This window comes from Neovison vison, chromosome 9 (assembly GCF_020171115.1).
Source record: "Neovison vison isolate M4711 chromosome 9, ASM_NN_V1, whole genome shotgun sequence".
NCBI classification, from domain to species: Eukaryota; Metazoa; Chordata; class Mammalia; order Carnivora; family Mustelidae; genus Neogale; species Neogale vison.
Window position 1 is genome coordinate 5,667,306 of NC_058099.1, and position 20,579 is coordinate 5,687,884.

Below are 20,579 nucleotides of genomic sequence, written 5' to 3' on the forward strand. Positions count from 1 at the left end.
GGGGACAGCCTGTCAGGGCAGCCACGCTGCTCCGGGTGCCCAGCCCCGGCCTCCTCTCCATCCCCAAAGTCATAGATGGGACAGACGTAGGAAGCAAAGGCCCCAAAGGGCCTGAATCTTCAGGGAGTGGCTTTCCTGGGAACTTGGGCTGACCAGGCAGCCGCCCAGGCCACATGAGGTAAATTTCCCAATGCCCCTGGGAGAGCCTCAAGCTCCCTGGGGTTCTGCTCCAGGCTGAGCATCTTGGAGAGGCTTGGGCAGGTAGGCAGATGCCAGGGCTGGGGACAACTCTCATCGCCAGTGACCCTGAGTGAACCCAAGCCCTGCCTGTGTTTTGGCCCCAAACTTAGGTTCTGTTCACAGTACAACAGGCTTGTTAGACTCAAAAAGACCCCACGAGGCAACTCACCTAGAAAAGGTAAACAGCCCCTTCCCATGTCAGGGACAAGACACAGCAAATATAGATGGCAGAGGCTAGACATGGCTCCAGACTCCTTCTCAACACACTCTAGGCAACTGACCAGGAGTTGTTGGCACCAGAGAGAACAGTTGTCCCAATAGGCTCATTTTCACGTTTGGGGAAATAGCGGCCCAGAGAGAGGGATCTGCGTACGCCCTGGGCAGACCCGAGGTGACCTCCGGGTCCTAAACTCCGACACGGGCGCTTTTCCCACTGTCTCCCCTGACCCCATCTGGCCAGTGCCCCCCCAGCCCCCTGCCAAGTTCATCTGATCCCTGGACTTCCAGAAGTTTCCCAGATTCCATCCCTGCCTTAACATACTGGCAGGAGGAGGAATAGAGGTGTTTCACGGCATGAGAAACCAACAGGACACAATGAAATCGGCTTGGCCTACAGCAGTAGAAACTTAGGTTAGATATTAGGATGAACTTTCCAGCAGGGAGAACCACCAGACTTATGCTTGGAGACTATAGAATCCTCTTTCCCTGAAAGCTCAGAAGACGCTCACAGGACTAATGTTGCCTGCCAGACTGATGCCTGGGCAGAGGCACGGATGGATGGGCTCTGGGGAGAGGCAGTAGATGTGTTAAACTGGAAGGACAGGCAGAAGGCAGAGCCTCACCTCGCACCAGGAGCCAGACGGACGCCCTGCTGACCCCATTGGCGTTGCTGGCCAGGCACTGGTACCGCCCACCATCAGTGGGACTGATGTGGCTAACCTCCAGGGACAGGTCGGCCAGCTGGGTGATTCTGCCCATCGAGGCCGACAGGACCCGCCAGTCCCGGATCCACGTCAGGTTGTAGGGGACATCGCTCAGGACCTGGCAGGACAGGATGGCGGTCTCCCCGGGGGACACGGTGATGTTGGGGGCGGGGACCAGCTGCGGCGGGGGATCTGAAGGGGTAAAAACAAGAAAACAGGAGGGGGCTGACACAGAGAGGGGCCCATCCTGCGGGTGTCGGGGGCATCCTGACTCCAGAGTCCCGCACGGGCCTTGAAGACACGTCAGGCTGCAGAGCAGCAGAGGGACCATCTGCTCACCATCCCGGACCGGCGCCGCCGGCGGAGGACACACTCCCCCCACGTCCCCTGACGTCCCCACCGCCATCACACTCCCGCCGAGGGCTGCGCGGCAGCTGCGCGCGTTCCGCGGGACCAGCTCTCCACCGCTCTTCCCAGCCGTGAGCCCGTGACGCCACCCTGGGGAGGACAGCCCGGGAGACCACCCTCAAGAGGGACACGGCGATGAATCCCGAGCTATTCTCTGCAGATCGCAGGGGGTTCCTAACAGCCAAATGGACAACCGAGGCCACAGCCCCCAGAGAGGCAAGCGCTAAGAAGACCACTATCTTGACAAGGAAAAGGGGTAAGTGACGAGGCCAGAGACTGTCTAAGCAGGGGTGTGGGCCCGAGCCCTCGCAGGGAAAGAGCTGGGTCTGCACAAGTTACACGGGCTAATGGCCTGCTGTCCCCAAAGAGCATGTGAACTTGACAGCCCCGAAAAACGATACCATAGAAACCATCCAGAAATAATATTCTGGGGCAAATGAGAAAATCTGACTGCAGCCAAATTAAATAGCATTAAGGTATTATCATTCGTTTTATTAGGTGTGATCATAAAATTTTTATTATATGGGAAAATGTACTTTCTTTAAAAAGAGAGAGAGAGAAATACCGAAATGTCAGGATTCCCTACAATTTAGTTTAAAATAGTTTAGCCAGAGAGCAAGAAAGCAAATATGGAAAAATTTTAGTGATTAGTAAGTCTAAGGAATGGGTGTGTGTGTTTCCTTACACTGTTCCCTTTCCTGTCCTTATCATTTATAAAAAGTGAAACCATGGGGCGCCTGGGTGGCTCAGTTGGTTAAGCGGCCGACTTGATTTCTGCTCAGGTCATGATCCCAGGATCATGAGATCAATCCCACGCGGGGAGTCTGCTGGGATTCTCTCTCTCTGCCTCCCTCTGCCCTTCCCCCCTCCTCAAATACATAAATCTTTAAATTTTTTAAAAATAATTAAAAATGTAAAAGTAAAACTGTTAATTCATTCCATAGAAGCATGTTTGCAGGCACATTATATCATTAGATGATAAAAAAAAAAATCACGTTGTCTATGTGTGTGTAATACATATGTATAGTTACTATTCTAGTTTTCTTAAAATGCACACATAGATAAAGGTCTTAAACGAAGTAAATTAAAATGCTATGGGGGGCGCTGGGTGGCTCAGTCACTTAAGTGTCCGACTCTTGATTTCAGCTCAGGTCGTGATCTCAGGGGTGTGAGATCAAGCCCTGCTTCAGGCTCTGAGTTCATGGGGGAGTCTGCTTGGGATTCTCTCTCTCCCTCTGCCCCTCCCTCCCCACGCCATATGTATGTGCTCTCTCTCTCTCTCTTTTTTCTCTAAAATAAATAAATAAATATTTTTTAAAAAATGCTATGGAGGGTGTTTCTAGAATAAGACCAGAGCTTATCCGGATCTTCTCTTGCCTGTCTGTACTTCCCCCGTCTTCCTGCAAGGAACACGGCGAGTCTGTGCGAGATGAGAGGCTGCAGACGGGCTAATCTTTCCACGTTCCTTGGGCTCCTTTTCTTCCCTTCACGACAGTTTAGATTCCCGGTTTCTTTATTTATTTTTAAAGATTTTATTTATTTATTTGACAGACAGAGATCACAAGTAAGCAGACAGGCAGAGAGAGAGAGAGGAAAGGAATCAGGTTCCCTGCTGAGCAGAGAGCCCAACGCGGGGCTCGATCCCAGGACCCTGAGATCATGACCTGAGCTGAAGGCAGAGGCTTAACACACTAAGCCACCCAGGTGCCCCTAGATTCCTAATTTGTAAAACAGAGCTGATTTCATTTCTAGATGGCCTGTGGCATCTCCAACCTTCCTGAGCTGGATGGTACCATCCTGGCAGGACCCTGGAGGCATTAAGGGAGGGGATTTCCAGATGGACGGTGGGCCCTGGAAGGGCCGAGGGGAGGAGGGCATGACCCTAGCCTGGCTGCTCGGCCTCTCTCCATCTGAGATCAGCAGGCCACTCCTGGGTGACAGCCCAAACGGGGCTCCAGGAGGCAGGTGTCCATGTGGGCAGCAGACTCTGGGGGATAGACAGTCCCTAGCAGCTGGCTGGCATGCTCCCCCACAGATGGAGACACCCTGGGGGAAACCCTAGAGGGAAAAATCAGGAAGGAGGTGGGGAGGGGACACAAGGATGCGCGGGAAGGACAGACCTGTGACAACAATCTGGGCCTTTGCTTGTCCGGTCCCAGCCCTGCTGATGGCCGTGCACTCATACGTCCCTTCCTCGGTCTTGGAGGCCCGTGGGATCTCCCAGCTGCTGTTTCCCGACACCCTGAAACCACAGAACCGCTGGAGACACACAATCCCGCTGACCCAAGCCAGGGACCCCCAGCCTCATCCGATCCCTAAACCCTGCCCAGAGGGGACAAACCCTCTTAGAGACTTGGTAGAAGAGTCAGACTACCAAGAGCATGCAAATTTTACAACATGCTGTGTGACTTGGAGCAGGTCGCTTTCCCTCTCTGAGCATGACTTTCTTGTCCATGATGGGGAGGGTCTCCGAGGGTCCTTCCTGCCCTGCCCTCATGGAGCCAGGCCCTGCACGGGATGAGTGTTCCAGAAGCCGAAGAGGCCCACAGCTCCTTCACAGGGTGATGACCCAGCAGTGGTGGGAGCTTTGGCGACCACCTTCCCCCATTCCGGGCCAAGCTGCGAGCTTCCAGGAGGACACTATGACTGAGACCAAGGTCCTTCTCCTGCCACCCATCCCCTCAGACCCCCAGGTCTGGGGACACCAGTGACCAGCACCCACTCACTGAAAGTGTCTTTCCTCGCCCAGTCTGGCTCCGTCCCGCCGCAGCTGCAGCCGGAAGGGCAGGGTGCTGTGCACAGAGCAGGAGACCAGCAGGGGCTGGTGCAGGTAGCCATGGATCCTCGGGGGCATGCTGACCATGGGGGCACCTGCAGGCAAGGCCCAGCAGTCAGGGTCCCTCCCTGCCAGCCCCCCCATAGCCCGCCCTCATCAGCGATGCTGAGATGCCGGGATGAGCCAGGATTCCATCTGGCCCTGCCATCTGGAGGGCACCAAGAACTGGTTGCTTTGCCCCTGCTAGCTCGGTTTCCACCTCTATAAAATGGGCTTAATCCTGGTACCGACATCCCCGTGCTGTCGTCCGGAGAGTTGGTGAGAGGCAGGGCATGTGCACAGGGCATGGCCAGCCCCCGCGGGAGGAGCTCCTGTTCTGTCTGCGGTTTGTGGGAGGACCAGCCAAGAGGGACCGGCCTGCGCCCCCGCCTTCTCCGCTGTCCAGGACGCAGACGTCGGACCAGTCCCGAGATCTGACGAAATGCTCCCCAGACTGGGCTCTCCACACTTCCAGACCTCTCATCTGCCTGGAGGGTCAGTCTCACCCAAGGATGTTGGAAGAAAGCCTTTTCGTTTATTTAAAAATAAGCAAAGCTGGAACATGGCTGTGAACGCGAAGTTCACACAAATTTTTGAGATAAAATAAGACTTCAATGAAATCTCAGTTTCTGATGAGCCCCGTGGGGCCCCCGGGAGACACCCTCCTCCGCCTATCCCTGGTCCTGGGGTGACATGTTCTCCCCCATGGCTAGTGGAATCGCTTCAGTGGGAAGGTCTGAGAACACCCCCGCAGGGTCAGCGACTGCTGTCAGGGCCTCCCTGGGGGATCGCGGGCGGAGGCTCAACTCTCGTCCTGCCCTCCCCCTCCGCATCCCCACCAGAGATGCTCCGTGGGTGAGACAATGCACCAGACGTCCTCCGAGCCCAGAGCTGGGGGTGGGCGGGCGGCGGGTGACATCATGCTTCGGGCTCCCTGCCACATCCCAGGGGAGAGGGATGTCGGACCATCCAGCCACGTCCTCAGCTGTGTGCAGAGCAAGTCACCGCTCACCCACACACACTGGGGCCTCTGCAAGGCCAGCTCAGGCTCTGTCTTCCATGAGCTCCATGAGCCCAGGAAGCACCACCCGCCTATGTCTCTCAACCCAGGGCCTCCTGCTCAAGGCCAAACTCCCAGCCTCCCAGACCTAGAAGGTGGGGAAAGAAGTAAAACTCCAAGTTACTTCCCTTCTCCCTGCCCTGCATGTGCATGCACGCGTGCATGTGTGCGTGTGCACGCCCATACACACACACACACACACACACACACACACACACACACACACACACTTTCATCTAGAGCAGAGATGAAGACCTAAAGCCAGAGCTCAATTCCAAACCCTTGGTTCCTCTGAAAGACCAGGAGAGAGAGAAACAGAAGTTGCTTTGCCCCTGCTGAAACTCCATCCTGAAAATTCCTCCTTGGGCTTCTAAAAGCCAAGGGAGGAGGGGCCCAGGGACCACAGCAGGGGAGGGGAGGCCAGGAGGCTGAGAGAAGGGGGGTCCCAGGCCCCCCCACCGTGTCCCACTTGGCCTCTCAAAGTTCTGTACCTCACCGTGGGCAACTTCGTGCCCTCCCCGCACCCCGACTTGAAGTAGACAGAGGATTTTGCTCCTTGTCCAGAGATCCCCAGCGAAGAAGATGTTGGGTGTCAATGACCTCCATCTCTGTGAGCTCCCCCCAGGCCACGGCCATGGGAAAGGGGGGAGTGATCAAGAGGAGGGAACAAAACCAATGGGGAAGCCGTTGGGCAGTGAATTTAGATACCCCAAGCCAGGACCAGAGGCAGAGCTGGAGAGCCAAAGACTCAGCCCTGTGCTCTGGAAGCTTCTGACCTAGATGGGCGATCTCAGGGACACAAGGAAACAAGCAAGATGCCACACATGACCAAAGATAGGACCATAAAATGACCTGTGCCCACAATGACATGAGACTAACAGCAGCTGTCACATGTGGGGGGCCCTGGACCACGATGCCCACATCCTGGGCAGAGCCTCAGGGCACCAAAGAGATGTCTTGCTTTGTGCATTAGCTTTTGGAACCCTCGGGGCAACCCTGTGAGATGGGCAGCCTCAGCTGCTTCATCTGTAAAATGGGGACACACCTCAGAAGTATTGTAAGACTCCGTGAGCTACTACATGGCAGGTGCTTGGCTCAGGATTGTCCCATGAGAGGCGCTCAAGACAGTGACTGGTCTTATCATGATTATGATTACACAAGAGCGCACCCCCACTCACTGCCCTGCCCCTCGCTGTACCCACAGAGCCTGGCACCACGACGGACACAAAATGAATGCTAGATGAGTATCTGGATGGAGGCACACATGCATGAGCGGGGCGGGGGATATTTGGATGGATGGATGCATGGACGAGTAAGTGGATAGATGGACGGATGGAGGGAGGTTTGGATCCACGAGTGTTGGGTGGATGTCTGAGTGGGTCAACAGAGGATGGCCTTGTACTACCTCCTTGACCTGATAGCCACATCTGAAGCCACTCAGTACTGAGCACGTCGCATGGCAGAGTGTGCTGCTCGCAGAAGCTTAATGAACATTTCCTCATCTCATCTAATCAGGGAAGGCTTCCGGGAAGAAATGGGTCTCCAAGGGAGCCAGGGAGCTGGGAGCAGTAAAAGCCAATCACTCACCTGGGGCCACCCCACTGTAGGAAACTCCAGACACACGGACCAGGGGATTCCCCTCATGGTCTTGGCCCTTCACCTTGAGGTAGAAGCGCTCCTGGGGGGCCTGGAAGGGCGGTCCGCCCCACAGCTGATACGTGGATCCGTTGGAGAGGGGCTGCACGGGCAGAGTCAGGAGGGGCTGCCCTGAGCTGCGCGAGAGCTCCACCGAGTCCAGGTGGCCAGGTGCCTGCAGGCCCGTGGAGTTGATCACCACGGAGATGGGCACCCCTGCGGAGGGAAGGGTGAGGAAGAAGATCCTGGCGTCTGTACCTGCTCCATGATCCTCCCCAAGCAGGGGCCTCTGTCCACAATCAGGGACCCAGCCTACTTGGCCCTCCTACTGCCCGCTCACCTTCTGTTCCTTGTGCCAACTAATGCTGGGGGTGGATAAACAGAGGGGGCCTGCTACTGTCCGTGGTCCTGAAATGCCCCGTCCATCCAGGCCACGGCTGCCCACCGCTGCATCACCTCCTGTCTGCAGACTCGGGCATTTCTCTCCACTCTCCCCTCCCCCAGTAACTCTAGGGCTGGCTGTCATCAGGCAGGCCCTGGGACCAGCCTAGGTGGGAGACACCTGCGAGTCTGGGAACTCCAGCTCCTGCCCGTCCTCTTCCCTCTGTTTACCTTTCCTTTGATTTTTCTTTCTGACTTATTTGAAGTGGACTTTTCACATTATTCCAGAAAACACAGAATTGGAGTTGGGCTTCATAATTCCCTCAGCTGATTTGGGAATGTCGCTTGGGTCTTTCTCTTTTCACAGTTATTAATTTTTTTCCTTAGAGATCATAAACCAGGAAACAGAGGGTGTGGTTGGTATGATCCCATCAAATGCCTTAAAAATTTTGAAGAAACATGGAACAATCTGGAAAGGGCATTTAAATCTGGAAGTCCAGATTCCTTTGAAAAAGGACGCGTGTCCATGCTGGGCCCAAACCCCACTGCAGCAACAATCAGCCAAGGGCATGCCCCCGAGGTGGGAACCCCCACTTCCTGATGCCCCTGTACTAAGGCCAAGTGCCAACTGCTGTTTATCATTTACAACTGCCCTGCTGTTTCTCTCTCCCTCTTTTTTAAAAAAAAAAAAATTATCTTGGACCCACATCTTTCCCAAAAGCAGAAACCCGAGAAGGTCACCTGTGGCCCCCCCTTCTCCCTCTCCCACTGGGGAACGGCCCTAGGGACCCTTCAGTTTTCAAGCACTGCATTTAGGATTTCTTTTCTCTCCTGACTCTAGAAGTTTCCCTGCCTCTCCCCCTTCCTGCTACTGGAAAAACAAGCACTAAATAAGCAAGTGGCCCCCTTTCACTTTGAAGATCTTACTGCTAGTCCTGGCACAGAACCAACTAGGGCTGACAAGGATGACAAGGGTTAGAGGAACTGCACACTCTACAGCTCTAAGGCTCTGGCAGCTACCGCCTTGGTCCCCAGTCAGTGACCAGGAGTTAGCCTGACCTGGTCTAGGTCTCTCCCCATCTCCCTTCCGATCTGGTCCCAGCAAAATCCTCTGAAGGGCCCCATGGTGAGGGACCACAATTTCTAAACTATAAACTGGGACCCCTGATCTGGCCACCAGATGGTGGTTTCTGGCATAGAGTTCTGGCAACCAGAGCCAAAAGCCTCTGCCTGCTCTGGAGCCCAGCCTTCTCCAGATGGAACCATGCTGGGGCACACAGGCAACCCCAGATCCCAGTGGGCGCCTTCTGACCAGAAAACGGACCTTGAGCCTCCAACTCCAACATCCTCCTAGGCTCCCAAACCACCCCCCCCCAAGCCTGCACAGGGCCCACTCTAGCTGCACACTCATGGCCTGCCTCCCAAGGCTCCCCCACGTCCCAGAAAGCATCGCCCCCAGGGTCAGGAGCACAGTACCTTGCAGGGGCCACTCGATGGTGTGGTTGAGGTCCAGAGAGGGCTGGGTGGAGAAGCCGGCCCGGAAGTCGATGCTGCTGACACCTGTGATCCTCACTGAATGGCGACCACTGCTGTAGACCTAGCAAGACCCAGACCCCATCCCCAGGGCACCTGACTCCTGTTCCAGGGCAGAAAGCTGCCACCCTGACCTGGTGCTGACTGTTGGAATTCTCCCCATTTTGCAGACATGAAAGACAACTCCCCTCCTCCCTGGGGGCCCAGCGCTCCGCTCCCTAGATGCAGAAGAGGTCCCAGCGTGACACTGTCCTGAGTGGGACTCTTGAAGCTGCTCTGCCTTTCCAGCTGCCCCCCCCCCAACACTCAGAGCCCCATCTGTCCCCTGCATGTCTAATTTCTGCCTTGCCTTCTCCACTGGCATTAGAGCTCTTGGCTCAAAAATGCTCAGAGTTTGAAGGGCAGGGCCAATGTTGCCCCTTTGCCTGTAGCAGCTACACCTCGCCCAGCGCCTAGCATCCAGGAGGCGCTCCATAAAGGTTTGCTCAACCAGCAGGAGCTCCCATCCTTCCGAGGCAGCAGCCTGTCCCATGCCAGGACCCTCTGCCAGGAGCCCAGCCTACCCCCAGTCCCTGGTCTCCAGCACCTTAGGGATGAGAGCAGGCCCCCCACCCCCTGCCAGGTATGTTCCTCTAAGCCATCCTTCCCCCCAAGGTCACCCTTGTTTCTTTTGTTCATTCTTCATAGAATAGGTTTCTGAAACTCAAGCTGGCTTAGTCACCTACCTCTGCACACTCAAGCTGTTTCTCCAACTCTTTCTTAAAAGTTCCCTAACTAACCCCAAACCACTCTACTTCCTCTCACTGTTGCAAAGCAGAACACTTCTCCTCTGTTCTTGACCCTCTGCTTCTATTGATATGTCCATGTCACCACCCATGCTCCAACCCGCAGCTCCCCAGGGCCCCAGGCTCCCCAGGACAGGCAGAAGGGAGACAGGGTCCCAACTTGGTGAAACCAGCCTCCCTCCCCCTGGGAATAAGGGCCTCTTACCTTGATGGACCATAGCCCAGGATGCTCAGGCTTAAAGGCCACAACCTTGGCAGAGTCAGGGATGTTGAGAAGCACATTGAGGCCCTCATCCTTCTGTAGGATCCTCCCTGTGGAACCCCCAAGGAGTTCTCAGTCCCTCATCCTTTCCTGGTGGTGACAGAAGCCCCATCCTGTCCCCAGGAGCCCTGAGCCCTCCAAACACCAACCTCAGGCTTCCCAGAGTAACTGACAAGAGACCTTCGGTGCTGTTTGGTCCTTCATCTCATTGTGCACTCCACCCTTGTCCACCCCCATCAGGGTCGGACACCTCTAGACCTCTAGACCTGGGAATCACGACATCTTTGGAGCACTGTGAGGCCAGGTGGCCAGGTCCCAAATCACACTGACCCTGGGTGACCTGAACAAGTCACTCCACCTTCCAGAGCCACAGCTTCTCATCTCAGTGGCCTGCCACTAATTCTTGCCCTGACTGACCTGCTAGGCCACCGTAGGGATCCGCTGAGAGAACAGAGGGAAGACCGCCCATGGGCCTCGCGTCCCAGGGCCTGTGGTTATCTTCCTTCCCCTCACCTGGCCGCTAACGGCCTCCCTGCTTCCTCGCCCACCACAGGCACCCTCTCTGCCCTCCACGTGGCTTTCCCCACCCTCCTTGTTTCCAGAGCCTTGTGTCCAAACCCCCTGCCACCCTGGGTCTCTCTCTTTGTCCCATCCTGGACTCCTAGCTCAGTCTCGGGGTCAAAGAAGAGGCCAGCACTAGGGTGCACATACCCAGAGGGTCGCGGACTTCAATCTGGGGTCCTGGACCGCTCAGGGAGATGGTGACCTCCTTCAGGCTGGGGTCAAAGGGAATCTTCCACGTGTGCTCGCCCTCCTCCTTGTGGTCTGTGGACAGCAGGTGCACCTTGGTGGCCTGGACCGCAGACTCTACCCACTTCAGCACCTGGGAGGCAGGCATAAGAAGAGGATGCCGGCAGGTGTCTGTGGTCTTATTTAGAACCGACCCACCGGAAATAGGTCTCTAATAGGTTCCTGGCAGGATCCAGTCCCCCACCTGGGTTTGAGGCAGCATATAGGCTTTCCAGGTCACCCGAGGCCACCCCACTCCCACTGCCCTACACCAGGCCAATTCACACTTCATTACCCTCCTGGCCTATGGTCTGGGAGCTGGGAAACCTGGATTGAGGCTGCTTGGAAGGAAGGCCTAATCTCAGTGGCACCCATTACTTCCTCCAGAAAGCCTTCCTCATGCCTCCTACACACAGATGAACCCTTGTGATCCAGACTCTCCCCCAGAACCATGTAAGTCACCGTCACCCCAAGGGGCCTCAGACCACCCTCCTGCCAGGGTGCCCTGTTCTCTAAGCAGGACTGAGGGGATCTGCTGCAAAGATAGAGTCTCCTCCTGATCTGCGTCATGGCATTGAGAAATCTTCAATCCTTAAACCTTAAAACTGCAGATTCATTCTAAAATCTTAAGTGTTTGGGGCAGGTCCCAATGAAAAGCAGGTAAGAGGTGAGGACTCCCCCTCCAGACTAGCAGATCACCTAGGTGCACATTTAAAGTATGATTTGGGGGGGGGTCCTCAAAATCCCTCAAAGACCACCCCCCAGGAGTACACAGACCCCATGTCAGCAACACTGGGGCTAGCCTCAGATCTCTCACTGAGCACAAAATTACGGAGTTTCTTCCAATCCTCACCATGGCCTTCAAGACCACATGTTCTGTCCTGGGTTTTAGGCAGTTGTCCAACAGGTCAGTCTGCCCTGACTCTCCCCCATGCTCGCATGGGTTGGACCCCCAGGGTTGGACCCCCACGCCTCCTGAGGCAGTGCCCACCACACATGCTGCTCTCTTGCAGAAATGACCCGCTCCCTCCTGCGTAGGTTCATGTCTGCCTCCCCTCTTGGCCTGGAAGCCCCATGAGGACAGGGACTCTCTCGGAGCTATGCCCCGAGCTCAGTGGTTGGCATGGAGAGGGTGTTCGGGAAGCTTCTGTTCACTGTGTGTGATACGGCAGGGCACACAGCTCCTGAACGGGGGCATCAGATCACAGACCCCTCACTCTGTTCCACCCCCAAGCCCGCCTTGCGATCACCACGCCTCCCAGTTTCGCGTTAGAAAACCAGGAATGAGGATGAGGAGGGGGCCTCCTTCCAGGCCAAGTAAATTTCAAGTTTTCCCAGGATGCTTCTCAAACTAAACAAAATGAAACTTGGACCTCGCTGTACAGCAAAGGAGCACCATAACCACAGAGAGAAAAGAAGAACTCTTGGAGCATTGAGAACCCAGGGTTCAACTGAGCTTTCCTGGTGGGAGGCACCCTGGGGACAGAAAGAGCTGCAAAGACATTCTTCTTTAGGAACCTTGATTAGGAACCTTGATTCAGTGCCCAGCTCAGGAGACTGTTTATGCATCTTGCAGGATAAAGCAAAGACATAAAGACGGTAAGTCTTGCTGAACCAAGATTTTCTCTTACAGCCAAGTGTAAGAGAGAGTTGCAAGTGTTTTATTTATATACAAATTCATTCCAAGTGAATTTATAACCCGGGGATTTCTAAATACCATTCCCCACAGGGATTGTTTGGAGAAATGGCTGATTCTAGGCTGGGGCAGGTGATTTACAAGGTAAGCGTGAGACAACTGGTCATTCCACTAAGCCAGGACGTTCTCAGGGACTAAGGGGACATATCAATAGGAACCAGCCCAAGAGAGCTCCCATTAGCTAAATCTGGGGGAACTTGAGCCCCCAAAACATAATGACTGTAATTAACGGAAACAGATCCGATTGTAGACTCTGCATGCCCACAATAATACTCAAAAAAAAAGAAAAGCAAAATTCAAAGCAATGAAACCTCACTTACCACCAACGAAGGTCACTTCTTTATTAAAGACAAAGAACTAAGTATGATCCCTGCCTTTTCAATAGGTTTTTTTTGTGCTTCAAAAACACCAGGACCTCAAAAGCTCTTCTTCGTGGAAGGAGGCCCACGAATAAATGGGCAAGAGATGATGCAATTAGGACACCACCATCCTGCAACCCTTAATGAAGTCACCATTTCAGGCAAGCGTCCGCCGTGGACGCTACAACCATTGGGTGAGAGTGGATGGGGGACCAGATGTCCACGCAGAACCCCAGCATTAACCCACAGACCACTTGCACCATAAAGGGAAAAATGTGGCCCTACAATACAGATAACTGTCACCTCCTTCACCCAGGAACCAAACCTACCATTAGGAACAGCAGGACACTCAGACATGACTTACCTCCTGGTGTGATGCAACCAAAGAGAGATACATAGCACCAACTGTGAACTATTCCTGCCTCCAATGCTGGCCTCCGCTCATCAGTCCCTGAGAACTAACTGCCAGGTTAGTTAGGGAAATGGGTGGGGGGACAAATTAATGACACCACAAGGAAACAATCAGATGAATCTGGAACCTGGGACATTGTACAATCAAGGCCTCTCCAGCAAGTTAGTGGCAGTAAAAAAAAAAGGGGGAGGCAGGTAGAAGGCTCCAGATGTAAGCAGACTTAACAGACACAATGAACAAATGAAATGCACAGCCCCTGATTAAATCCTGATTTGACAAAAACTGTTACCAAAGACATTCTGAAGACAATTAGGGAAATTTGAATTTGAACTTGGCATTGGATGATACCAGCCCTCTTCATTTAATCAGAGAATATTGTGGGTTATGTCCAAGATCATATTTAAAAAAAAAAAAAACCTATGCTGAATTATTTATGGAGAAGATAGAACAGGAGAGACGAAGCAGGTGGGGCCAAAAGGTTAAGTGCTGAATCTAGTTGGGACATGGGTTCTTCTCACTTTTCTTTAACATCTTTCATAGTAATTTTTTTACATAAAAGTCCCTTAAAAAGACCAAGTATGCCATGACTTTCATAAATACCCAAAAGACCACAGTGGGGTCCGGTTGCCAATTCCAATCAACTAGAAACGATGCTGTTGGACTGCAGACAGGAAACCGCTCTGTGATTGATGAGTGATGTCTGCCACGGATATGGGTTGAGAGAGCGGAGTCTCGCGTGCTGCCTATTGGCCACCCTTGCTCTGAATCATAGTCCTACCATGCAATCTTCCATGCAAGAGCACAGGACACAAAGGGAATGGGAAGATCTGCCTTAGATTGAAAAAATGAATAATACGTTTTGTTCAGACTGAGCTGGAATGCAGGTGCTCAGACTTCAGCTATCCCAGGATAAGAACCTGCACTCTAAAAACCCTCTTCTGCATGTGATCGTATGCCCTCCTTCCGTTTCACCTCACTCTGCAAGTAACGTTTCTCTTAACAATACTCGTGCACGTGGGGGCCGGCTGGAGGAAGCAGCAGCCGAGGCTCCCAGCTGGAGAGGTGGACAGAAGCGGGCGAGATGCCCCCACAGCTAAGCCACAGCCCCGTGATCACTGTCCTCTTCCCCCCCCACCACTGTGGGGTTGAGCCTTGTCAGGGCTCGGGAGGAAATCATAACTGAGCAAAGCTGCCGGGTGGCGGCGGCACCAGCTGACAACGTCCCAGAGAGATCACACCCACTGGTTGTGCCACAACTGTCATTACAAGCTTGTCCGAAGATGTTCCAACAGAGGGATGATGCCTGGGAGTTCAAGCTACTGAACCGCAGAGAAGCCTCAGACAGAGTACCACGCCAGTGACCCCAGCAGGAAGCAGCATGCCCACGGGTCCTGCCCTGAAAGCATGTGGCCGCCGGGGAGCTGGGGGTGCCAACCATCTTGCCCAGAGCAAAGCCAGACCCCCTGTAGGCCCAGGCCTACAGACAAGGCTGTCTGGACCCCACGATGTCCCCCAGGCTCCAAGCAGAATGCAGGGAGCCTTCTGAGTGGACAGCCTTCATCAAACAGGCTCAGTGTTGATTTGGTGGAGACAATGGCTTCCAGATGTTAGCGGGACTGGGGGCCTGCGAGCCAGCGTTGCAGTGGGATTCATCTCTCTGTCACCGATAGGGAAGGGATGGGAGAATCTGGCGCTGCCGCCCTGGCCAGATGGCTGCCGGTCAGCCGTTCACGGCAGATAAATCATCCCTGGGGCTCCTCCCTGGACACTTGACAGCCTGGGCGGCCGAGGAAGCAGAGAGGAGAGGCCGGGGGGCCTAGAGGGCCTCAGAACCACAGAGCAGAAAGCTGGGGCCTGACTGCGGGGCCTGGGGCAGGAAGCTCGGTGGGCAGGGATGGGGAGACAGCACCGGCCCCTGCCAGCGGCTCACCGCTGGGCACTCAGGTCCTGAGAACCTGTTCTGAGAGAGCCCTTACTCCTCAGGGGGCTTCGCGGGCACCGGGCATGCGTTCTGGGCACCAAAGCAGGGGGCTAGAGTCAAAGCCATCACCAGCTCTTACCACGGGCTTCCCAGTGCCTGCCGGGCACCCCCATCTCACAGGCAGAGGCTCTCTTAACCCACTGTGCAAAGGAGGAAGTGGAGGCCCAGAGAGGTTAAGTACTATGTTCAAGGTCACCTTGTAGGCAGGTGGCAGGGCCAGGGTCTGCAGCTGGCATGGGGCCCTAACCCTCCACCACGCTGCCTCTTCCCGGAAGAGTCCAGGATGAAGTCATCTCCGGGGCCTGTGCCTCCTGATCTGTTAATTGGAACCACCTGGTTGGACGTCCCCCCCTCCCCCATCCTCCACACTTACTGTCTTAGAAGGTGGTTCACCTTTCCCCTGGTTGATGCACAGAATCTGGGCGATTTGGCACATTTGTATGGGCTGGTGCTGGAGAGGGGAAGGGTCCGGGCTCCCAGAATGGACTTTCCAGGACCAGGGAAGGTTACAGAATGAGGAGGTATGCCCAGGAATTCTGGCCCACTCTGCTGGGGTTGGTGACGGTATCGAGCTGGTTCTAAGCTGGGGGGAGGCTGTGCCTGGGCCAGGGTGGGTCATGGAGCTAGCTAAGCCTTGACCAGAAATGCACACCTCAAGGGGCAAAGGTGCCCACCTCCCCTGTCCATTGAAAGATGGCAAAAGCTCCAAATTACCCCCACCAGGGGGAAGGGACCTTTGCCTGCTTTAATTACCCTAGAACCCCACAGGGCCACCGCCCCAACTGGAAAAATGTCCAAACTCAAAAACACTGAGACCTAACCTGGACAGACTCTGTCTCCATGCCCAGCGCCTGGAACCAAGTTAGCCAGTAGCAGGTGCACAGTAAGCAGGAAATGAAGGCAAGAGAGAATGCGGAACACGTCCCTCCGGCCACACTGGACATACCGTGAAAAGGTAAAAGGACTAACTACACCCGCACAGTTTGGGAACTTCCGCAGCTTCTGTTCTGAGGAGTCATTCTCTCAGCTGGAGCCCCCGGCGTGGGCAAAGGCACTGTTCCCTCTCCTTGGGGAGGTCTCGGGGGGACGACCACAGCCCTGGCTGCTGCGGCCAATTTCTCAGGCTTTCTGAATGTCTGGAAACATCTGGAATGACACAGCTCTGTGTCCAGGAAGGAGAAGGATCCAGGCCCCTACCCAGCGGCAGCCAATCCTGGCCACTGGAGGTCCCATCAAGTCAGACACACACTGCCAAGTCAGGCTCCCACAAGCAGAAGGCTGGACACCGTGGCCAGGAGCCAGTGGACTCGCCCCCACTTTCCCTGCCTCAAGAGAGGGGACAGGGGAGCCCAGCCCCACACCTGGACCTGCCCAGCTGCCCTGCTGTCTGAATTGCCCCTGACATTTAGAACCCAGCTCCCGCCCAAATAGGTCTCCCCAGAAACAAGGACTGAGCTATCCGTCCACTCTGAAAGGCCTCCCACCCTGGCTCGGGCGGCTCAGGGCCAGAGTAGGCTGACATGCCAAAAACCAAAGTCTCATGTGTCGCAGAGAACCATAAACGCCATCTGTCAACGGGGAGTTACGGCGCGCTAATCTAAACACGGCCCTGGAGACCGTTCTCTTCAGGCCATAAATATATAACACAGAAAAACCCTCCCCTGGAGGCTGCGGCAGGGCTGGCTGGGGCCGGGGCCCGCCTCCCAGACATAGCCTCTCTTGCTTTCCTCTTCCCAGGGCCTCAGGCACAAGGGACCCCATATCTGTCCATTTACCCGCTATTACTGAGCACCTGCAGTGTGCTGGAGGCCACAGGAGGTCCTGGGGATACAGCAGCAAAGAGAACCCGTCATAAGTGCCTGGCTCTCAGGGAGCTCACAGCCTAACGGCGTTCAGTGATGCCAGGCTTAGAAAACCAGTTATGTGAAGCAGTACTGGGAGCTGGGAGAGGGTATGAAAGAAGACTTCATTTTGATGGGAAATCAAGAAAGTTCTGCCAGGGAGAAAGCATTTCAGCTAAGAATAGGGAAATGAGGAGCCCATGATGGTGTAGGAAAAACAAGTGGCATGAGCAAAGGCCCTGGGGTAGAAAGACATGGGACACTGAGGAGCGAGCGGAGGTCAGTGGGGTGGCAGCTGTGAGCAAGGGGGAGAACACAGGCCATGGGGTCAGAGAAGGCTCTGGACCTTCTCCAGGAGACAGCCGGGAGAGACCCTTTGGTCAGATCTGCTTTGGAAAGATCCAGTGTACAAGGGACGGCTCGTAGAGGCTCAAAGGTGTCCACTGAGAGCATCACTTCCCAACTCTGCTCAGTGACTTCAGGATGGCAGCTTGAAATCAGTCAGAGTAGGAGGACTTATACCATGGAAATGGGCATTCTTGTTCTATTCAGGGAGGTGGTTGTGGACATTCACCAGCATGTCCCTGGAAGGATCCCTCCGGCTCCTGGGAGGGAACGGACGTGCGGGGAGAGGGAAAGCAGAGTGAGCGCTGAGTGGCCAGTGGGGCCTGGAGTGGGGTAAGGCCAGACACCTGGTCTTAGAACAAGACAAGGATGCAGACACCTGATCAGCACCGAGCTGAATGATTCCAGATCACTGATGTCTGCCTCAGGACACAGGGCCAAGCAGGTCCCTGACGGCTAAGTCCCCCCGCAGGATCTCCTGGCCCAGCAACAGAGCCTGAATCAGACAGCCCCTGCCCCCCACCCACTCCTCTACCCACCCCTGGGTTCCCTGACTCCAGGGAGAAGCTCACCCCCCTACCCCCACCTCTGGCAAACTTTGCTAGGTCCATCCGCAGGCTGCACCATCCGGGGGACCTAGGGTGCTTCCTCAAGCTCCAGGCTCTTTACCTGAAAAATTGGTAAGTCCGTGGCACCTGCCTTTGGGGTGGGCAGCAGGTAGAAGGGTCTGGAGAGACGACGTCATACAGCCCTGAGTACAGCGCTCGCTGCACTGGCCACAGGGTGAGACACAGCGCTGCCCATCAATGGCAGCGACCCAACCACCAGGCACAGGTTGCCCAGAGACGCAGGAGGGCCAGGGCAGGCTCACCTCGGTCACCTGCTGCTTGTCCAGGTGGAACACCTGCCCGGAGCTGGTGGCAGCGATCTCTTCGTAAGCCAGATAGCCGGGATGAGTGCGGTCGCCGCAGTCTCCCGTCAGCACAAAGACCACCTGGAAGAGGGACGTGAAGCCTGGCTCCGGGCTCCCCTGGCCACCTGCTTCAGGCGTGTGTGGCAAGGCTGGGACGAGGGAGGGGGATCCAGAGGGAGCCCTTGCCTCTCTCTGGGCTCGGGTGATGCATCTGTAGAATGGGAATGATGGGAGTATCCGCCCCGTGGGGACCGGGGCTAAGGCAGGTCAAGGGCGTAGCACGGGACCAGGAACACTTCAGGTGCTCCATAAACGGGAGCCGTTACGAAATCTACAACAAGGCAGGAAATGGAAATCGGCTGCTCTGCGCAGCCCCTGGGGGCCACGAAGTTAGAAGAACCTTGGAGAACGCAGTTTGCTCCTGGTGGGAGACCAGAGACCAGAGAAGCTGTCCCGGCTCTTGAGACCTTCACCCGAGGAGGTCCCACGGTTGGGTGGCCCTTCCCCCTTCCCCACGCACGTCCCTCCCCCAGCCCTGGCTGTGTAAGCCAGAAGCAAAGCCCCAGCAGGCCGTCAGGCCCCGAGGAAGCAGGCAGAAGGGCGCCGCACACCCCAAAGACAGGAGCGGAGGCAACGCCAGGAGGAGGATGGATTGCACAGGCTCTGACAGGGAGCGGGGAGAGCGGGTGGCCTGGTCTTTATCAAGAATGAGCCTCGCCAGGCGGCAGGAGCTCCGGCGGGCCAGGGGCCCAGAGCATGAGAACACACTTGGACTTCACCAGACCAGCTCGGACTTGAGGGTCCGCGGCTGCACTGGCGGGGACCCTGGAGGGGAAGCAGCCGCCCTCCACCTGGCAGATGGGGGCTTGGGCTGCCTGCACCGGGGACCCCGGCTTCCTCAGCACTCCTGAGGGCCCCCACGCGTGCGCCCCCAAGGACAGCCTACTCACCTGTGACTGTTTAAGCTGTAAGAGCCGCAGGAGCTCCTCCTTCTTGTGGTAGTCCTTGGCGCGGGCGTCCGAGAAGACGTAGATGAAGGAGCCGGGGTTGGCCACCTCCACGGCTGCCTTGATGGCCCCCACACTCATCTCGGGGCAGTCACCGCCCCCCTGCAGGGCAGGGGTATGTCAGGGGCTGGCCCACCCACGGACGTCTCTGACCCTGACGGGTGGGCGGGGGGTGTTTAGACAAGTAGCACCTTCCCCTTAACCCACCCATGCAAGAGAGGCACGGTCCCTCCCGTGGGGTCAGCACATGATTATTTAATTATCACTGTGAGGAGTGATACGAGCTGGGGAGGGGGGCTGGGAGCCCCAGGACATCTGACGGGTGCCCCAAAACAGCCACGTGTTAGCCAAGGATGGGAGGACAAGGGTGCTGGGGGTGCGGGGGCAGCCAGGAGAAGGAGCGGTTGGCATGGGGCAGAGCAAAGCATTCAAAACCACTTCACCAAATCCTCCTTGTAGCCGGCCCTGGAATCCGTCCCAAACCAGCACATGCTCCCCCGCTCCCCGACCACGGACAGGAGCTCTGCTCTGCAGGGAGGGAGTGTGCCCTGCCTCACGGGCTTTGCCCAGCCAGTGCCAGCAACACCGTTGGCACGTGGGCACTTTTCAGTAATGCTCCCTCCTGGGTTCAGCCCTCCAGCCCACAAGCACTTCCTGTCCCCTACGTGCCAGGCCCTGTTCTGGACCTCACAGGACTGGCGGTGGGTTAGCCAGCCTTCAGGAATCTGCTGCTCTCCCCGGGCAAAGAAAGGTGTTCGAGGTGGCAAAGAAGCCCAGGTGGTTTGGGGGGATGGAGCGAGACCTCTCACTCACCACATACCTCCTCCTCCTGCTGCTTCATCCACTCACTAAATAATAAGCACCTACTATGGGCAGGGCCCAGGGACTCCCAGAGGGCCTTGGGTCACTGAATAAAGGAAGGAACCCCAAGAAGTACAGGATCTCCAGCATCCCCAAACTGGGGTGCAGGCCAGAGGCAGTGTTAGGAGGCAGGCATGACCGTGGCGGGAAGCCACCATCTTGGGCCCTGGGTGGGGCAAAGACCTTGGCCTCAGGCTGGGACGGGAAAGGAGCAGGCAGCAAGCAGCGGGGTGGGGTGGCCCACCTGCACATAGAGTTCTCTCAGCTCTCTCTGAAACACCTCTGGGTCGGCCGTGAGGGTCACTGGGCCAATATCTGCGGGAAAAGAGAGAG

The 20,579-nt window shown here is 55.8% G+C and overlaps 1 protein-coding gene across 1 annotated transcript in view; it reads right to left on the minus strand.

The window, feature by feature from the left end:
• The window catches only part of HMCN2 (hemicentin 2), a 144,965-nt gene that overhangs the window by 104,800 nt on the left and 19,586 nt on the right, over positions 1-20,579 (minus strand). Inside the window, exons 2-11 of the mRNA XM_044264681.1 lie at positions 20,491-20,561; positions 19,329-19,487; positions 18,337-18,459; positions 10,754-10,925; positions 9,986-10,092; positions 8,939-9,059; positions 7,034-7,297; positions 4,298-4,442; positions 3,692-3,813; positions 1,083-1,355 (exon numbers count right to left, since the gene is read on the minus strand). Of these exons, the coding sequence (XP_044120616.1) occupies positions 1,083-1,355; positions 3,692-3,813; positions 4,298-4,442; positions 7,034-7,297; positions 8,939-9,059; positions 9,986-10,092; positions 10,754-10,925; positions 18,337-18,459; positions 19,329-19,487; positions 20,491-20,561 (1,557 nt within the window). The remainder of the gene's footprint in view (positions 1-1,082; positions 1,356-3,691; positions 3,814-4,297; positions 4,443-7,033; positions 7,298-8,938; positions 9,060-9,985; positions 10,093-10,753; positions 10,926-18,336; positions 18,460-19,328; positions 19,488-20,490; positions 20,562-20,579) is intronic.